Here is a 16,915-nt window from a genome sequence, read left to right as displayed (position 1 = left end):
AAAGCCAATTTTAATTCACTTGAGTATTCGAGTTAAGATAGAACATTATTTTAAATATAAGGAACTAGAAATCATAAGTACCTTTTTATGTCACTAGATGTCGTCGTGCTTAATATTTAATTACGACCACATCTAGTGATTTTATTTTCTTTAAAATTAAATAATAAAACTGCATTTCAACTCATTTAAAGGAAAAATTAGATTTCTTCAATAATTAAAAAAAATAACTACTGGATTTTTTTTTTCAAAACCACTGGTAAGTGTTTTTTTTTTTTTTTTTTTTTTTTAGCCCCCCCCCCCATAACACACAGATGTGCTTTTTATTTAACTATGTTTCAGAGAGTGTTAAAGAAACGTCCTTAATCTTTCTTTCTGTCTCGCGCGCCTTTCTGCCAGTACTGTCTCGCGCGTGCACACACCTTTCTCCCAGTATTTTATCTCTTTTTCTTTATCTATCCATCTCCCGAACTCTGGTTTTATATTAAAATTAACAAAGACACTTATAAACACATCTTCATTCTGTTCATTGTGATTTTTAATTATTTACTCTGTTTTTACTTATCTTTTCTATTTTGTGTCGGTTTTTATTCGTTATAAAAATCCAAAACTGAAACCCCTTTGTTAATCAAACCACAGCTGCTGTAGAATCATCATGCAAGGAAGTTTGTTGCGGTCAGTTTTTAAAAATTGATCGACTTGGACCACGATTTTACCAGATACTTCATAATGGCATAGCGGATAGAGTACTTGATAAAATTCAGTTGTAAAAGTTACACCCTTCTGGAGGTTGTTTGGTCAAATCCTCATCTTTTTGTTGTTGGTTCATGAACGTTTCAGCAAACTATTCCTCTGGCCTTCGTCGTCAGGGCCCGTTGCGCAGTAGATAGACATTGGATCTCTATGGTTCCAGGTGAGCATTGTCTGAAGATAGTGGTTTCAATTCTACTCAAAGCCGGCAAAAAAACTGGAGACAAAAAACAACTATGGAAGCCAGTAATTGCTGAGAATGCAGTTAGGAGATTCGGAGTTCCTATCCCGTCGTGGTTACCACCTGACGAAGACCAGAGGAATGGTTGGCCGAAACGTCATGAAACAACTAAAAAAAAAAAAAAAAAAAAAAAAAAAGATGAGGATGATAGTTCGCGATAAATAAAAGTTGATAAATAATACTCATCTTAATAAACATTCCTATTGATTAAATAATATAAAAAGTTCCATTCAAAATTCCCAAGTTCAACAGAAGATATACCTGTTGGAGGTTACATCGACCGAAACGTTGTGAAAATGACACTCAAGATAAGAACAATAGTCTGAAGAATCCAAATACTCCTCATCTCAAAATTTCAGAACCGCAACTGGAATCGTTTATGTGGTCTGAAATATTACCAAAGGCAAGACAAGTTACATCTCTGTGATTAAACGTCTTAAAAAGAAGTACGGAGATTACATCGACCGTAACGTTGTGAAAATGACACGTAAGATGAGAACAGTAGTCTGAAGAATCCAAATAGTATGTAGATCTGGACCTATTATTCACTTTTTAAGATTCTGACCGTTTCTTTAAGCGCAATTGTTTGAATCCTCTCTCTTGCACTTGGTTCACCGGGTATATTAGCCAGGTAGTTCAGAATGGAAATCATAATGTCCTTTTTTTTTTTTTTTTTATAGACTGGAGTTTGCACACAAAGATCTAATATTGAAGTTCAATAAACTGAACTGTTCTATGGATCAAATAGAATCCATCATGAAATATAGCAAAGAAATTTATTCGCAAGTGATCTATGTACCAGATCGACTCTGTTAAATGTTTGAAAATATTATGAATTTCGAGCATAAGCTCCTAATTCCAAAGTCTAGAAGTTTGAGGGAAGAAACTTTACGATGATGTGACAGAGTTTGGAGCTTGGCTGATAGTGTGGTACCTATTAAATTGAAGATTCTTTTTCGGATCCTGTATGAGATCTTAGTGGTAGATGCACCAGTGCAGATGTGGCAACACTACTCCATGCATAGATGCTTTGTAAAGATATCGGATATTCTTTAATTTTCTAGCACGATAGAGGGAGCCCACCTTGTTTGTGGCTCTGTAAAGATATTGGATATTCTTTGCTATGAGTAATTTTCTAGCACGATAGAGCCCACCTTGTTTTTGGTTCTGTAAAGATATCGGATATTTTTTGATTAGACAAGTCTAAATGATGTATTGAAAATTCTCATGACGTTTACAAGTTACAAATCCAATAAACCAAACTGCTGTATGGATTAAATCGAATTAATCAATTGCAGACTGTTTATTCACAAAATCTATGCATACAAAAGAAATTGACATCAGAATAGAAATCGGGCATCTCTGAGTGAAAATGGCAAACATGCTTGGGACAAGACACCTGCGTTTGTGATCTGATCCTGCCAGGTGATGCCTAAGAGACGTCTGAGATTGCACATGTGGAAGGCAGTCAGTCTTCGCTTGGTGTGAGTACAAAGTCCAAGACTCGCACCTTTTCCCACGGGAGGACCTTTGTGGTCTTCGGAGTAGATGCTGCAATCAAAGACCATTGCCCTTGTGGCAATCGTTTGGTCCATGTAGGGGTGACCCTATATACCAAATGGCAAATCACTATCCAGCTCCCATTTTCCACCTCTCGGGAGCTGGTCCCCTTTTCCCTTCCCTCTCTCTCCACATTAAAAAATGTCCGTGTGCCTAATTTGCTCAGTGGGGAAGCAAATAAATATAGCCAAGATCAAAGTGTAGTATCTGTTCTGGCAGATGCTGCAAGCAAAGACCAATGTCCTTGTAGTAATGGGCTTCTGGTCCATGTAGGGGCAACCCTATATAACAAGAGGCTCTCATCATCCAGCTCCCATTTCCAACCTCTCAGGAGCTGGTCCCCTTTTCCCTCCCCCTCTCCACATTAAAAAACGGCCTCATGCCTAATTTGCTCAGTGAGGAAGCAAATAAACACAACCCCACACCTCTCATCATTCTTCAGACTCCTTGCCTTCCTTGAATCTCTTATGCCACTCAAAAACTGATGCTTGATTCATGCAAGATGGTCCAAAAGCAGTCTGAAGCATTCTATACGTTTGTGTCATTTTTTCCAAATTCAAAACAGAATTTTTATTGCATATCATTCTTCTAAAGTGTCCTCACGTCCAGATCGCAATTTTTGAAATTCACCAGCTGTGACAATTAAACTTTAGTAGGATGTATTCCAGTTCCTGCTGTAGCTGTTCATTTGAATCTGAAGTCATAAAAATTGGTCAATTTGTCAGTAATCTCATAAGATGCATAGAAATAACATACTGAATTTTCAGGAGTTTACGGCAATTTTAAATGCTTGTACAAAAAAAATCTGGAAACTTAATGAAGACACCTCATACATGGTCAAATATTTTTTGAATCCTGGGAATAGCTAGATTTTATGCCTTCCAACTTTGGAGTTTGCTTCGTGATACCACAGCAATCAGTTTGTTTTTTTTAACTTTTTTTTTCTAGTTCTTTGGTGTTTCCAGCTTTTAAAATGACTAATATTACAAGGGTCGTTTCAAAAGTAATGCAAAAAGTTGAAGAGCTGTGAAGATGGGAGTGGTACCATTAAAACGAATAACCATTTGTGCTCCAGAATTTATTTTTCTACATAGTCACCACCATTCTCAATGCACTTTTGTCAGAAATTCAATAATGCATCTGCTTCTGATGCACATCCACGACAGGAGTTCCTTTCTTAGTCCCACACTGTCAATATCTGCAACAGAGGGATTAAACTCTAAGGTAATGAATGCATAAGTTCAGTCATCATAATAATGCAATTTGCAATCCCCACTGATCGATTCCGGTGGAATAAAAAATAGGCTTTACTTTTGGAATGCCCTTGATATGTAAATTGTATTTAATCAGCTGTTGCTAATTCTTTTTTCAAACGTCCGCACGCTTCATGCCATGATTTGATTCAATGCAGTTGCAGTAAACAAATTGTGTTTGTCGAGAGTCAATACGTGCGCCAACAAAAATCTATTACAGTAGGTAACACATTGAGTTATGAATGGAAACAGTTGTTCCCGATCTGTGAGCCACAGCGGCCTTTAGACAATTTCCTCACGTTTGGATTGCCAAATAATCTAGATGTATGGGAGTGATTTTTGGAATTGGGTTGATGCTGAGTTCAAATCCTGTAGAGTCCAGTTATACATTTACAATTTTTTCTTCAAATTACTACTTATCAACACAAAAAGCCACTCGAGGACAAGGTTAAACATTGAAATTCTATTTTTAGTTTTCACCATGTCAATAGGTCTTTGATTATTTCGGAGTATTTGAGGTCGGACATCTAGTTATGAACAGGTCCACACTTGGAATACAAATAAAGCTGTTACATGATAAGGGCTGTTCCCTTTTCATGTAAGTATAAAAATAGAGAATTTAGTTAAAATGAAATAGCAACAGACGGAATTCGAACCTCGTAATTTAGTTTTAGAAATAGATTACGTGTGAGAATTTAAAAATCTTAAACAAACTTGTTTAGAATATAGATAAAATATTTCAAGGAAAGAATGTGAACTCTCAAGTTTGTTATGAAATTTTAAATTGAAAGAATGCAGCTTATAAGATAATGTTTTTAACATATTGGAAAAATAGGTTACTGAGTATAGGAAAAGTTTTGGACACTTATGTCCGGAACACGTGAAAGAAGGCACATGTTTTAACATGTGTATGACGTCACGGAAAATAGAAAGTTCTAGGAATAGAGAAAAAAACTTTAGAGTTAGTCAGTCAGTGAAGAAACTCGGAGAGAGTCAGTCGTCTAGGAAGCGAGACGTCACTTCAAGAAAAAAATGTGAAGCCTTGAATTCTTGGTGATGGAAACACGGCCGTGTGACGAAATAAACCATCATGTGTTTTGTAATGCTCGTCTTGTCTTATGATTCTTACAAAAAGGTAAAGTGAAATTGTATTATATATTTGTGTTATAAAATTGTCTTTACATACACGTCTCGACATCTCATGTCTACACAATGTCTGAACAGTGAACACTATATCATCACTCAAAGAGCTTCTCCTTCTCTTCCATTCTACACATCTAAGGAATGAACATTTAATATATAGGAATCGTTATAAACGAACAATCTCTCTAAGTCTACAACATCAACATCTCTCTCTAAGATAAGCATCTTTCTCTAAGACTCTCTTTAATGAAACCCCCTATATGTAACTAAGACATTTTTTTTTTTTTTTTTTTCTTTTTTGATCTCCTGATTTATCAGAGAGGGACCTATGTTTTCAGTCGCGTCCGTGTGTCCGGACGATTGCCAGATAACTGTCCATTAGTTTTTCCTGAAATTTTGCCACAAATTGTATTTCATTGGTGCACAGTAAAAAAAAAAAAAAAAAAAAGTAATTCTAAATAGAAAGGTATTGACGAAACTAATGCCAACAATAGAATCATTGGATTCAGACAAAATGAATGAAATCAATTTATTGCTTTGTTTGTGTCCTGTCACTCACAAAGCACTTAACATTATGGAACTTGATATGGCCAACAAGGGTTGAGGACAGGTGTTGCATGGAGAAAAATGATATAAGAATAATATGATAGATATGTAATGTAAGTCGTAATGATCTAATAATCCAAGAAGATTAAATCTGGACAGTATAAGGGAGGTGTGTGCAGAAAAGGAGACTTTGATGGTATAGTCGCATTGAAAGAATGGATGAGAGTTCTTGGATTAATAGATGCAGAACAGTTGACTGCGGAAGTCCAAGGAAAACATGGGAGAAAGTGATAGGAATAAACTTGAGAGAAAGAAGGATAAATTAAAACCTGGCCAGAGATAGATTAGTTTAAGAGTCAATTTAAAAAAAAAAAAACAGTCAAATACATGTCATCATGTAAAATATTAACTTGATGAAAAATCCAACAAGATAACTTTATATGTTGGATTAATAGAGATTCGACATTGCCCGGGATTGAAAGATGATCAATGAATGTTTCACACTCCTATATTTTTATCGTCATCGAAATTGGTTACTTGCCTACTCTAGTCTGACACCAGGTGGAAGCTTCACGTTTCTTCACAGTGACTAAGTTCACAATATATTGTCTACATTGCACTGTAAAGAACTTACTGTTGATTTCATAAAATTATTCTTATATATAACTAGCGAGGGGTACCCGGCATTGCCCGGGTGTTTTTCGGGGTATGTGAAAAAAAAGCCGAAGCGTTGACGACGCACAGTTGGAAAATAGTAAAGTGTTTTAAAAAAAACAGGTGCGCGTTTTTGATTGACGTGACGGCGATAGGTATTCAGCAGTTATTTTGTGCGGGACAGTTTTGAATAAATGGGTTTGTTTGTTTTTAAAAACCCGCTCCCTCGTCTCGAAATGAAAGCTACAGTCTGATATGACGAAGTCGACATTGACCAAACTGGCTCTGGGCCTGTGATTAGAGTCGAGGTTCGCTTTTTTTATACCGAAAACCGAATGTAACGCGTGCCGATGCGGAAAATGTGGAATAATTAAGGTTTGAAAGTCAATAAAATTAAATAGAGGCGAGCTCCGTGGCTAATTCGTAGATATTACAATTTATAGATGATATAAAAAGTTTTAAAAATTTGTGAAGCGAGCAAGCGCTTCTTTGAAAGAAGCCTTTCGTGGACATCGAGGAAAAGCGAACATACATACATACATACATACATTTTCGCTTTTATATTTATAGATGGCTTAAATTAAAGTTTAAAATGCAAAAGTCAAGTATCATGGTTCAATTGTGCTCTAAGCAGAAACATTTATTCCGAATGCACCCTTATTAAAGAACCTACTGTTGATTTTATATGTCGAGCCTTTCTGCTTGTGTGGTAATAAAACTTCTCAAATGCACTTGTGATGTTAGGCTGTATAAGGTGTTGACTTTGGTTTGAATTAAAGTTTAAAATGCAAAAGTTAAGTATCATGCTTCAATAGTGCTCTAAGCAGAAGCATTCCTTTTGAACGCACTCGTCATATCGAATCTACTGTTGATTTTATCTCGGACCTTTTCGACTTGTGCGATAATAAAACATCTCAAATGAACTTGTGATGTTAGGCTGTGTAAGGTGTTAACTTTAGTCAAAATCGCCTGTTCCTTCTTTTATCGGATTTTTTCGATTTATCAATACTTAGGTTTTGTATCAGAATGTCTTCACTATCTAAGTACATCATTTGTAATTTCAAAAAAATCGGCCCATACGTTTCGGAGCCCATAGGAAACAAAATCACACACACACAAGTTCCTTTTATATAATAAATACAAAGATTCTGATTATTTTCTGCACAAGATGATGTAAATTAATTTTAAGATACGCGGTCGAACGATAAAAATTGTCGCCCTAAAGAAAACAACGCTACATCTTTTATTTTAAAACTTTTCTTGAAAAAATCAATTCAGGTAACTTTTTTTTTTTTTTTTTTTACATGGGGGTCACCACTTATCAAGCCCCGAAGGCCACTCAGGGATAAGGGTTATTGCGTGTACAGTAATCAATGAGATAGTATTGTAGTAATCATTAGTATTGGGGGTTTTGATAGTGTCTTACTTAAGGAGGCGGTTTGTCAGGAGTTTGTTTATGTTGGACTTGAAGACGTCCAAGTTGTAGTCAGGTGGGAAACAGGCAAGCGGCAGAGAGTTCCACTGGCGTGCAGTTCTAAGAAAGAAGCTTTGCTCATGGAATCTACGTTTGGATTTAGGCACAGATAAAGAGTGGGGAAAATTATTGACAGTAGTTTCAGCCAGATGGGTGTTTCTTGTGAAAGATTGGCGAGGGGGGAAGAGGGATTGGAGCTCAGACGAGCACCTGCCATGGAAATAATGATAAAACAGAGACAGGCTCGCAAGTCTCTTCTGTGGGAGAGAGGCTGCAGGGAAGAGAAAAGGGCATCCCCCACTAAACCACGAAGTCTATTTTGTACTCTGTCAAGGCAGGATAGGCTGTTTTTAGCAGCTCCTGCCCAGATGTGGCAGCAGTACTCCATCCTTGGACATACTTGGCTTTTATATAGATAGAGAATTTCATCAGTAGTGAGATATCTTTTGAAACGGTAGAAGGATCCCACTATTTTCCCAGCGTCCCTGGCAACAGATTTGATGTATGTGTTCCATTTCAGATCAGGAGTAAAGGTCAAACCCAGAAGCTTGTCAAAACATGGAGCCTCCTCAAGATGAGAGCCATCCATTTCAATTGATGCCAGATGGGGATCAGAGCGTTTATGATGTAAAGATAGAAGCTTGGTTTTGGATGCATTAAACTTGATTATGTAGTAGAGCTGACATCTATTCAATGTAGCTGCCCTCAGCCTCAATCTTCGCCTCGATACGGGGCCGGAACTGGAAGCATGCCTTTTCCACAAGCATGAAGAAGAAGGGTCCGTGAGAGAAGGGTACAAAGTTGTAGCACTCCTTCTGAAGCCAAGGGTTTCTTTGGACCTGATTGCACCAGGGGATCACCACACTCTTCAGCACATCCACGTACACTTTGGTCTTGAATTTGAATCCGACTTCGAAGATGTGAGGTGGCATAATGTGGGTACGTCCCTGTTATTAGTGGCAATCCAGTGACGCATTTTGAGGGTGCTGGCAATGGTCCTGATGTCATAACTTGGATCGGTAGAGAGCGTGAGTTGTACAGTGGCGCATCTCCAATCTCGCTCATTGAACATTGTGTCACTTTCAGACCTGATAGAAGGCTCCTATCGGTCGTGGGAGTCGTACACGACTGGCCAACTAGTAGATGGTCTGTAACAAAGAAAAGAAAACCAATTTTCATCAAACTGAAATGGAAACATGTCTTTTCTAGTGCAACAATTTTATTCTTACACCCTGTATTTATTTAAATTGGAAATTGATTGTTAAAAATCCGTGATGAGAAATGTCTAAAAATGTTTGGAAAACATGGGAGGAAGTGATAAACATGGACTGGAGACAAAAAGGACATGATAAGACCTGTTCAGAAATGGATTAGTTAGGAAGATAATTTCTGAAAGCTGTACAACACATGCCAGTATGTGAAACGGATATAAAACCAATGCTGACAAAAGAATGAATACAGGGCTCTACATTGCGAGCGATTTTTCAAAGTGGCGACTAGAAATAATGAAACGTTTATCTTTTGGCGATTGTATTTCTTTCACTGATAATCTTCCGAGGCTCATTACTGAATGAAAAATATCTTTTTACTTTTTTTTTTTTTTTTTTTTTTTTTTTTTTTTTTTTTTTAATAAAATGAACAAAGTTAAATTATTTAAACAACTTTTTTCTTTTTTTTTTTTTTTTAACGAAGGTTGTTTAAAAAAAAAAGTTAAATTATTTAAACAATAAAAGTTTAATAGAACAATATACTTTTTTTTTTTTTTTTTTTAACGAAGGCTGTTTAAAAAAAAAACATCTGAAAAAATCGGAAGGTTTATACCTTCAAGTATCAACATAAAATTTGTTATATATTTAGAATTACACTTATTAAAAAAAAACAGAAAAATCATTATAATGTGCATTCTCATCACAGAATGAAGATGTCACATTCTAAAAATCATGTGGGTTTGGCTAGTAACTTTTCTATTTGGATAGTAAACAAAAATATTTAGTTGTCAAAGGTCAACTAAAGATAAATTCGTCCATAGAGCCCTGGAATATGAATGCTTGGGTTAGTAGATGTAGAACAGCTGAAATAGCAAGGTCAGTTGGCAGGGAAAAACCAAGGAAAACATAATGTGATGAGGATGGATTTGAGAGAAAGAGAGATAAAGACTGGGCCAGAGATAGGTTAGTTTGGAAGTCAATTTCTAAAAGGCATCGGACACATGCCAAACTAAAAATGATGATTTAAGAATGAATTGGTGCTTGGGTTAGTCGATGTAGAATGGTTGAGATAGCAGTTCAAATGATAGACATAAGAAAAAGAACAAATAAAGACCTGGGTTATTTTTGGAAGTCAGTTTCTAAAGCCATCCAACACATGCCAGTATGTAAAACATTAACCGAATGTAGATTCCATGAACAAAGTTTCTTTCTTAGAACTGCACACCTGTGGAACTCTCTTCCACTTGCATGCTTTCCAACTGACTACAATATGACCGTCTTCAAGTCCAACGTAAACAAGTTCTATACCCCTTAAGTAATCCAATTTACCAAATTTCCACGACTAAAGATTAATATGATATTGTCCCTTATCCTCAAGTGGCCTCCGGGGCTTGATAAGTGGTGACTCCTATGTAAAAAAAAAAAAAAAAAAAAAAAAAAAAGTGATGAAATAATGGAGTGCTTCGGTAGTAGGGATGAATGTAGGACAGTTGAGGTAGTGGGGTCAGTTGTCATGTAAAACGAATGTTATACAAATAATGATGATGATACATTCTGAGACATAAATTCATATTACCCTCCCCTCCCCCCCGCATTTTTTTTTTTTTCCGTGTTATGTGTTTTAGTCTAGGGATATTAAACACATGCAACATATATTTAAAAAAATAAAGCACGGAGTTTAAAGAAATATAAAATGGATTTATTTCTTTTCTTTTTTTTTTTTTTTTTTTATATAGGCAAAACCACTTATCAAGGCCAGAGACCAATCGAGGATAAGGGTTAAGAGTGTACAGTAATCAGTTGAACAATATAGTAATTGTTAGCAATGGAAATTCAGTAAATTTGTTAATTTAAGTGGAACGGCTCATCAAGAACTTGTTTACATTGGACTTGAAAATAACCATATTGTAGTCAGCTGGAAAGCAGGAAAACGAAAGAGAGTTCCACAGGCGTGTAGTTCTAAGAAAGAAGCTTTGTTCATGGAATCTACGTTTAGGTTTAGGCACAGATAAAGAGTGGGGGGAATTGTTGATAGTGTTTTTCAGCTAGACGAGTGTTTCTTGTGAAAGTTTGGCGAGGGGGGGACCATAGATTGAAGCTCATTCGAGCACTTGGCGTGAAAATAGAGATAAAGCAGAGAGGCTCGCAACATCTCTTCTGTGAGATAGATGTTGTAGGGAAGAGATCTAAGGGAGATAAGCAAGTCCTTAATTCAATCTACGTTTAGAAGAAATAGTTATTGAGAATTAATAATTAATATTTCTTTTTTTTTTTTTTTTTTTTTTTTTTTTTTTACAAGAGTGTCACCACTTATCAAGGCCCAGAGGCCACTCGAGGATAAGGGTTAATAGGTATACATTAGTCATTGTGATTTTAGCATAGTAAACAGTGGGAATTTTGAAACTTGGATTACTTAGAGGGACGATTCAATTAGAACTTGTTCACATTGGATTTTTTTTTTTTTTTTTTTCATAGGTATCAACTCATTATCAAGGCCAAGAGGCCACTCAATGATAAGGGTTAAAGAGTGTACAGTAGAAATTGGACAATATAGTAATCATTAGTAATGAAAATTTGTTAAATTTGATAACTTATATGGAACGGCTCATCAAGAACTTATTTACGTTAGACTTGAACACAACCATATTGTAGTCAGCCGGAAAGCAGGAAAACGGAAGACAATTCCACAGGCGTGCAGTTCTAATAAAAAAGCTTTGTTCATGGAATCTACGTTTAGGTTTAGGCACAGATAAAGAGTGGGGGGAATTATTGATAGTGTTTACAGCTAGACGAGTGTTTCTTGTGAAAGTTTTGCGAGGGGGGGGGGACCATAGATTGAAGCTCAGTCGAACACTTTCCATGAAAATAACGATACATCAGAGACAAACTCGCAACATCTCTTCTGTGAGATAGAGGTTGCAAGGAAGAGAAAAGGACATCTCCTACGAGGCTACGAAGTCTATTTTGAACTCAATCAAGGCAGGACAAGTCCTTTCTAGCAGCTCCTGCCCAGATGTGGCAACAGTATTTCATCCTTGGACGTACCTGGCTCTTATATAGATAGAGAATTGCATCAGCAGTGAGATATCTACTGGATCGATAGAAAGATCCCACCATTTTTCCAGCGGCCTTGGCAACAGATTTGATGTACGTGTTCCATTTAAGATCAGGAGTAATTGTCAAGTTCAGAAAATCTTCATAATTACCAAATGTCCAGTTTTTCTTTGAGGCTGCTTGTAATTGATTCCTTTTGAGCGGATTTGAATCCGAAAAAATATTGGCCGGAGTTAATTTACTCAGTATCTGATGACCTTGAGTGGCGTAATGACTCAAACTCACTCTCTAATCTGACTAAACTAAAGAATTCACGTTATCAGCGTTCCTTTTATAGTTTTGGTGTATGGAAACTTCCGAACACGCTCCAAATAGAACACCACAACATAAAACATTCCAGAAGCCCTCGGAAAAGAACATTTTTATATTCTGTACTAGGTTTTCAGCCCGGTGTTGCCCGGGTGTTTGGAGGTGCGTGTTGAGCAAAAAAAAAAAAAAGAAAAAAAAGTTGTATTAGGAAGGCAGGCTCGAACTCGTACCGCAAAGGAGGAAAAGAACGGGGGAAAAAACATGACGTCTTTGCTGTTATGACCACCGCCAAACCGAAAGTGACGTAGGTTTAAATTAAGGCTAGACAATCGAAAAGAGGGGATGACTTTCAAAAATATTGTCGAAAAAAGCGACCCCCCTCCCTGTAGAAAAGTGCCCAGTTGAGGATGAAGAAATTAATGTTTTTAGCCAATTTTTCAGTATTTGTCGTCTTCGAAACTATACTGATCTTGTGAAAATCTGCCACCTCTGTCGAAAGCTTTAGGCACATATGCTAACATACATACATACATAAATTTATATATTGGTAGCTCAAATTTTTTGACCAAACCGATTAAAAAGCTTGCCCTATTTCTAAATACCCTTTATGTAAAATTTCAAATGTTTAGACCAGAAATTGTCTGAGTAATTTGGTAGACTGCAGAGGTCAAATGTTTTTTTTTAACTTTGACCCCTATTATGACCCCTTAACATTTGTTTTAGGCTCAAATCAAGTTAAGTTAGATCCATGTCCAAGGAACCTATATCTAAAATTTCAATTGTTTATACCTAAAAATTATTGGAGGAGTTTGGTAGAGTTCTCAAAGGTCAAATCGTTTAACTTTGACCCCTTAACAGCCAAATTTCTGGCCAAAAACTTATTAAAAAGATTTCCCCAAATCTCAATAACCCTTATGTCAAATCTCGAGTCTGTACACTGAAAATTGACAGACTAGTTTGGTAGGGAAATGTACACACACACACAATTTCACTTTTATAGATATACTAGCATTTCAGCCTGGCGTTGCCCAGGTGTTTAGAGGTGTATGATGTTGAGGAAAAAAAAAAAAAAAAGTGATCAATTTTTTAAAAATTTGACCCCTATTATGACCCCTTAACATTTATTGTTTTGGGCTCAAATCAAGTTATTAAGTTAGATCCATAAGATTTAGAATTCTTCAGAAACTCTTGAACAAACATTTTTATATTCTAATTTTAATGTAATGTTTTTAATAGTAATAATTATATATTTTGAATATTATTATAAGAAATTGTAACACCTTAATACGTTTATGAGAAAAATGTCTTCCGATGAGAATGGTCTGCATCAAAATAATGTTTTTGTTAAATCTCTTCTAGGAAAGCATGCAGGAAAAATGCATTTTGTCCAGGAAAGACGCGGAAGAGACAGATCCCATGTCTGTTATTTTTTTCCGAATGAACTTTACAAGACAAGGGTAAGTTGCTGTTTGAATTGGGCATGCTTTATCTATTCTTATACTGAAGTCGAGTTAATCAACGTTTCTTTAAGTTCTTTTCATATGATGTATGTATGTGTGTATATATATATGTATATGTGTATTGGGGTAGAGAGGGCTCCCGTAAGCCGTGGTGAAGGCAACCTTTCTAGGAGAAGCAAATCTCTGATTAAAAAAACCATAAAGCGGAAGACCAGTACCCGCATTAAGCTGGTCTGCAGTTTAATTTGTTGCTGGCTATCTTGCTCTTGCTTGTTGCTGGATCTCAACATTTTGAACCGAGAGAGAGACTTGGCTGTCGTACAAAGCTAAGACTCAGTAACATTTTGGGCTCATGGATTTTAAATGTCTGAGGGAGTGGCACTCGTCTGACAAGACGTTGCAATCATCATATATATATATATATATATATATATATATATATATATGTTTTATTTTTGTTACACAGTGATCACCACTTATCAAGGCCCGGAAGCCACTCAGGGATAAGGGTTATTGCAAGTACATTACGTTAGTGTGGAGATTTGATGAAGTGTTTACTTAAGGGGGCGGTTCATTAGGAATTTGTTAACGTTGGACTTGAAGACATCCAAGTTGTTGTCCGGTGGGAAGCAGGCAGACGGAACAGAGTTCCACAGGCGTGCAGTTCTAAGAAAGAAGCTTTGTTCATGGAATCCATGTAGATAGAGATAAGATAGGGGACAAGGGTACAATCTGGGAGGGGGGGGTAGGAGAATGTATGGGGAGAGAGTTAGCAGAAAAATCCAAACAAAAAAAAAACATAATAAGCAGTAAAGAAAATGTCTATATAAAAATTATTTAAAAAATATGAAAAACGTAGTCGAAACTTTAGAGGGTTAGTCAAATGAAGTTCATTGGAAAACAATCCAGACTATATAGATCTATATGAGATCCATAGTGGAAATCCAGAACTTGCGTGTATTTAGCATCTATCTCTTTTAATATATCAGGGCTCTATGGACAAATTTATCTTTAGTTGACCTTTGACAACTAATTATTTTTGTTTACTAGCCAAATAGAAAAGTTACTAGCCAAACCCACATGATTTTTAGAATATGACGTCTTGGTTCTGTGACAAGTATGTACATCATAAAGATTTTTTTTTTTTTTTAAAATAAGTGTAATTCTAAATATACAACAAATTTTATGTTGATATCTTGAAGGTATAAACATTTCGTTTTCTTCAGATGTTTTTTTTAAACAGCCTTCGTTTAAAAAAAAAAAAGAAAAAAAAAAGTACATTGCTCTAGTAAACTTTAATTTAACATTATTCATTTTATTAAAAAAGAAAAAGTTGCAAAGATATTTTTCACTCGGTAATGAGCCTCGGAAGATTGTCAGTGAAAGAAATGCAATCGCCAAAAGATAAGCATTTCATTATTTCTGGTCGCCACTTTGAAAAATCACTCGAAAATGCGACTGTTTCACTCGTAATGTAGAGCCCTGTATATATATATATATATATATACACACACACTAGCGGGGAAACCTGACATTACCCATGATTGAATGATGATTAATGAATATTTCACGCTCTCATATTTTTTATTGTCATCGAAATCGGTGAAATCACCCATTTTTTTTGCTCTAGTTGGGGACCCATTGCGGTGCACCGTAGGAAGCTTCACGTGCCTCTCACAGTGACTTAGTTTGCAATGCATTGTAGTCTACATTATTTTTTATTCATAATGATTTGAATTAAAGTTTAAAATGCAAAAGTCGAGTATCATAGTGCAGAAAGATTATTTTTTACCTCCTTCCCCGTTATATCAAAGAACCTACTGTTGATTTTTATATGCCTGGCCTTACTGCTTGTGTGATAATAATGGCTTGTATTTAAGTTTAAAATGAAAAAAAATCGAGTATCATGGTGCAATTGTGCTTTAAAAAGAAACCTTCATTTCAAATGTCATACCAAAAAACCTACTGTTGATTTTATATGTCGGGCCTTTCTGCTTGTGTGGTAATAAAACTTCTCAAATGCGCTTGTGATGTTAGACTGTGTAAGGTGTTAACTTTGGTCAAAATCACCAGTTTCTTTCAGCGGATTATTTTGGTTATTGATATTTATCGAAGACAACGATCAAAAATTAGTGTGTAACATGCAAAAAAACTGTATATATAAATCCGTCAAGATTCCTCTATGGATTTTTATAGTTTTTTGCGTGGCATTGAGAGGCCATGGCCTAAAGAGGTTCTTTATTTTCTGTCTTCCTTATGCAGCTAACGAGTTAATATAGATTTTTTTTTTTTTATTCAACTTTGAGCTCTCATCTCTCACTTTGTATATTAATTGTTCCACTTAATCGTGTAGAGCTTTTTTTTTTTTTTTTTTTTTTTTACACAGTGATCACCACTTATCAAGGCCCGGAAGCCACTCAGGGATAAGGGTTATTGCAAGTACATTAAGTTAGTGAGGAGATTTGCTGAAGTGTTTACTTAAGGGGGCGGTTCATTAGGAATTTGTTAACATTGGACTTGAAGACATTCAAGTTGTAGTCCGGAGGGAAGCAGGCAGACGGAACAGAGTTCCACAGGCGTGCAGTTCTAAGAAAGAAGCTTTGTTCATGGAATCCGCGTTTTGATTTAGGCACAGATATAGAGTGGGGGAAATTTTTCACAGTGGATTCAGCTAGACGGGTGTTTTTCGTGAAAGATTGGCGAGGGGGGACCAGAGATTGGAGTTCAGACGAGCATCTGCCATGGAAATAACAATAAAACAAGGACAGGCTCGCAACGTCTCTTCTGTGGGAGAGAGGTTGCAGGGTAGAGAAAAGGGCATCCCCCACTAAGCCACGAAGTCTATTTTGTACTCTGTCAAGGCAGGATAGGCTGTTTTTAGCAGCTCCTGCCCAGATATGGCAACAGTATTCCATCCTTGGACGTACTTGGCTCTTATATTTTAGATAGAGAATTGCATCAGTAGTGAGATATCTTCTGGAGCGGTAGAAGGATCCCACCATCTTTCCAACGACCTTGGCAACAGACTTGATGTACGTGTTCCATTTCAGATCAGGTCAAAGCTCCTATGTTGATAGGTTTATTTGCTAAAAGATTAGTTGCATCTTTATCAATATACGGCATAATCACGTTGACACACTGGTTCCCACTGGATCACCAAAGTTAAGTAGCATTGAACCTGGTCAATACTAAATGGGTGACCATTTGGAACTTTCAGGTGCTGTAAGTGCTCTCCGCTTATCTCTGCATTGTTTCCAGTCCTAGAC

At 36.3% G+C, this 16,915-nt stretch overlaps 1 protein-coding gene across 1 annotated transcript in view; it reads left to right on the top strand.

Moving 5' to 3' along the window:
* Positions 1–16,915, top strand: part of LOC145268656 (protein GPR107-like) — a 93,534-nt gene that overhangs the window by 42,330 nt on the left and 34,289 nt on the right. Inside the window, exon 4 of the mRNA XM_080124141.1 lies at positions 13,549–13,646. Coding sequence (XP_079980267.1) covers positions 13,549–13,646 — 98 coding nt within the window. The remainder of the gene's footprint in view (positions 1–13,548; positions 13,647–16,915) is intronic.

Source organism: Euprymna scolopes, chromosome 44 (assembly GCF_053919585.1).
Source record: "Euprymna scolopes isolate OS-2025 chromosome 44, ASM5391958v1, whole genome shotgun sequence".
Taxonomy (NCBI): domain Eukaryota; kingdom Metazoa; phylum Mollusca; class Cephalopoda; order Sepiida; family Sepiolidae; genus Euprymna; species Euprymna scolopes.
This window is presented reverse-complemented; position numbering and strand designations above follow the sequence as displayed.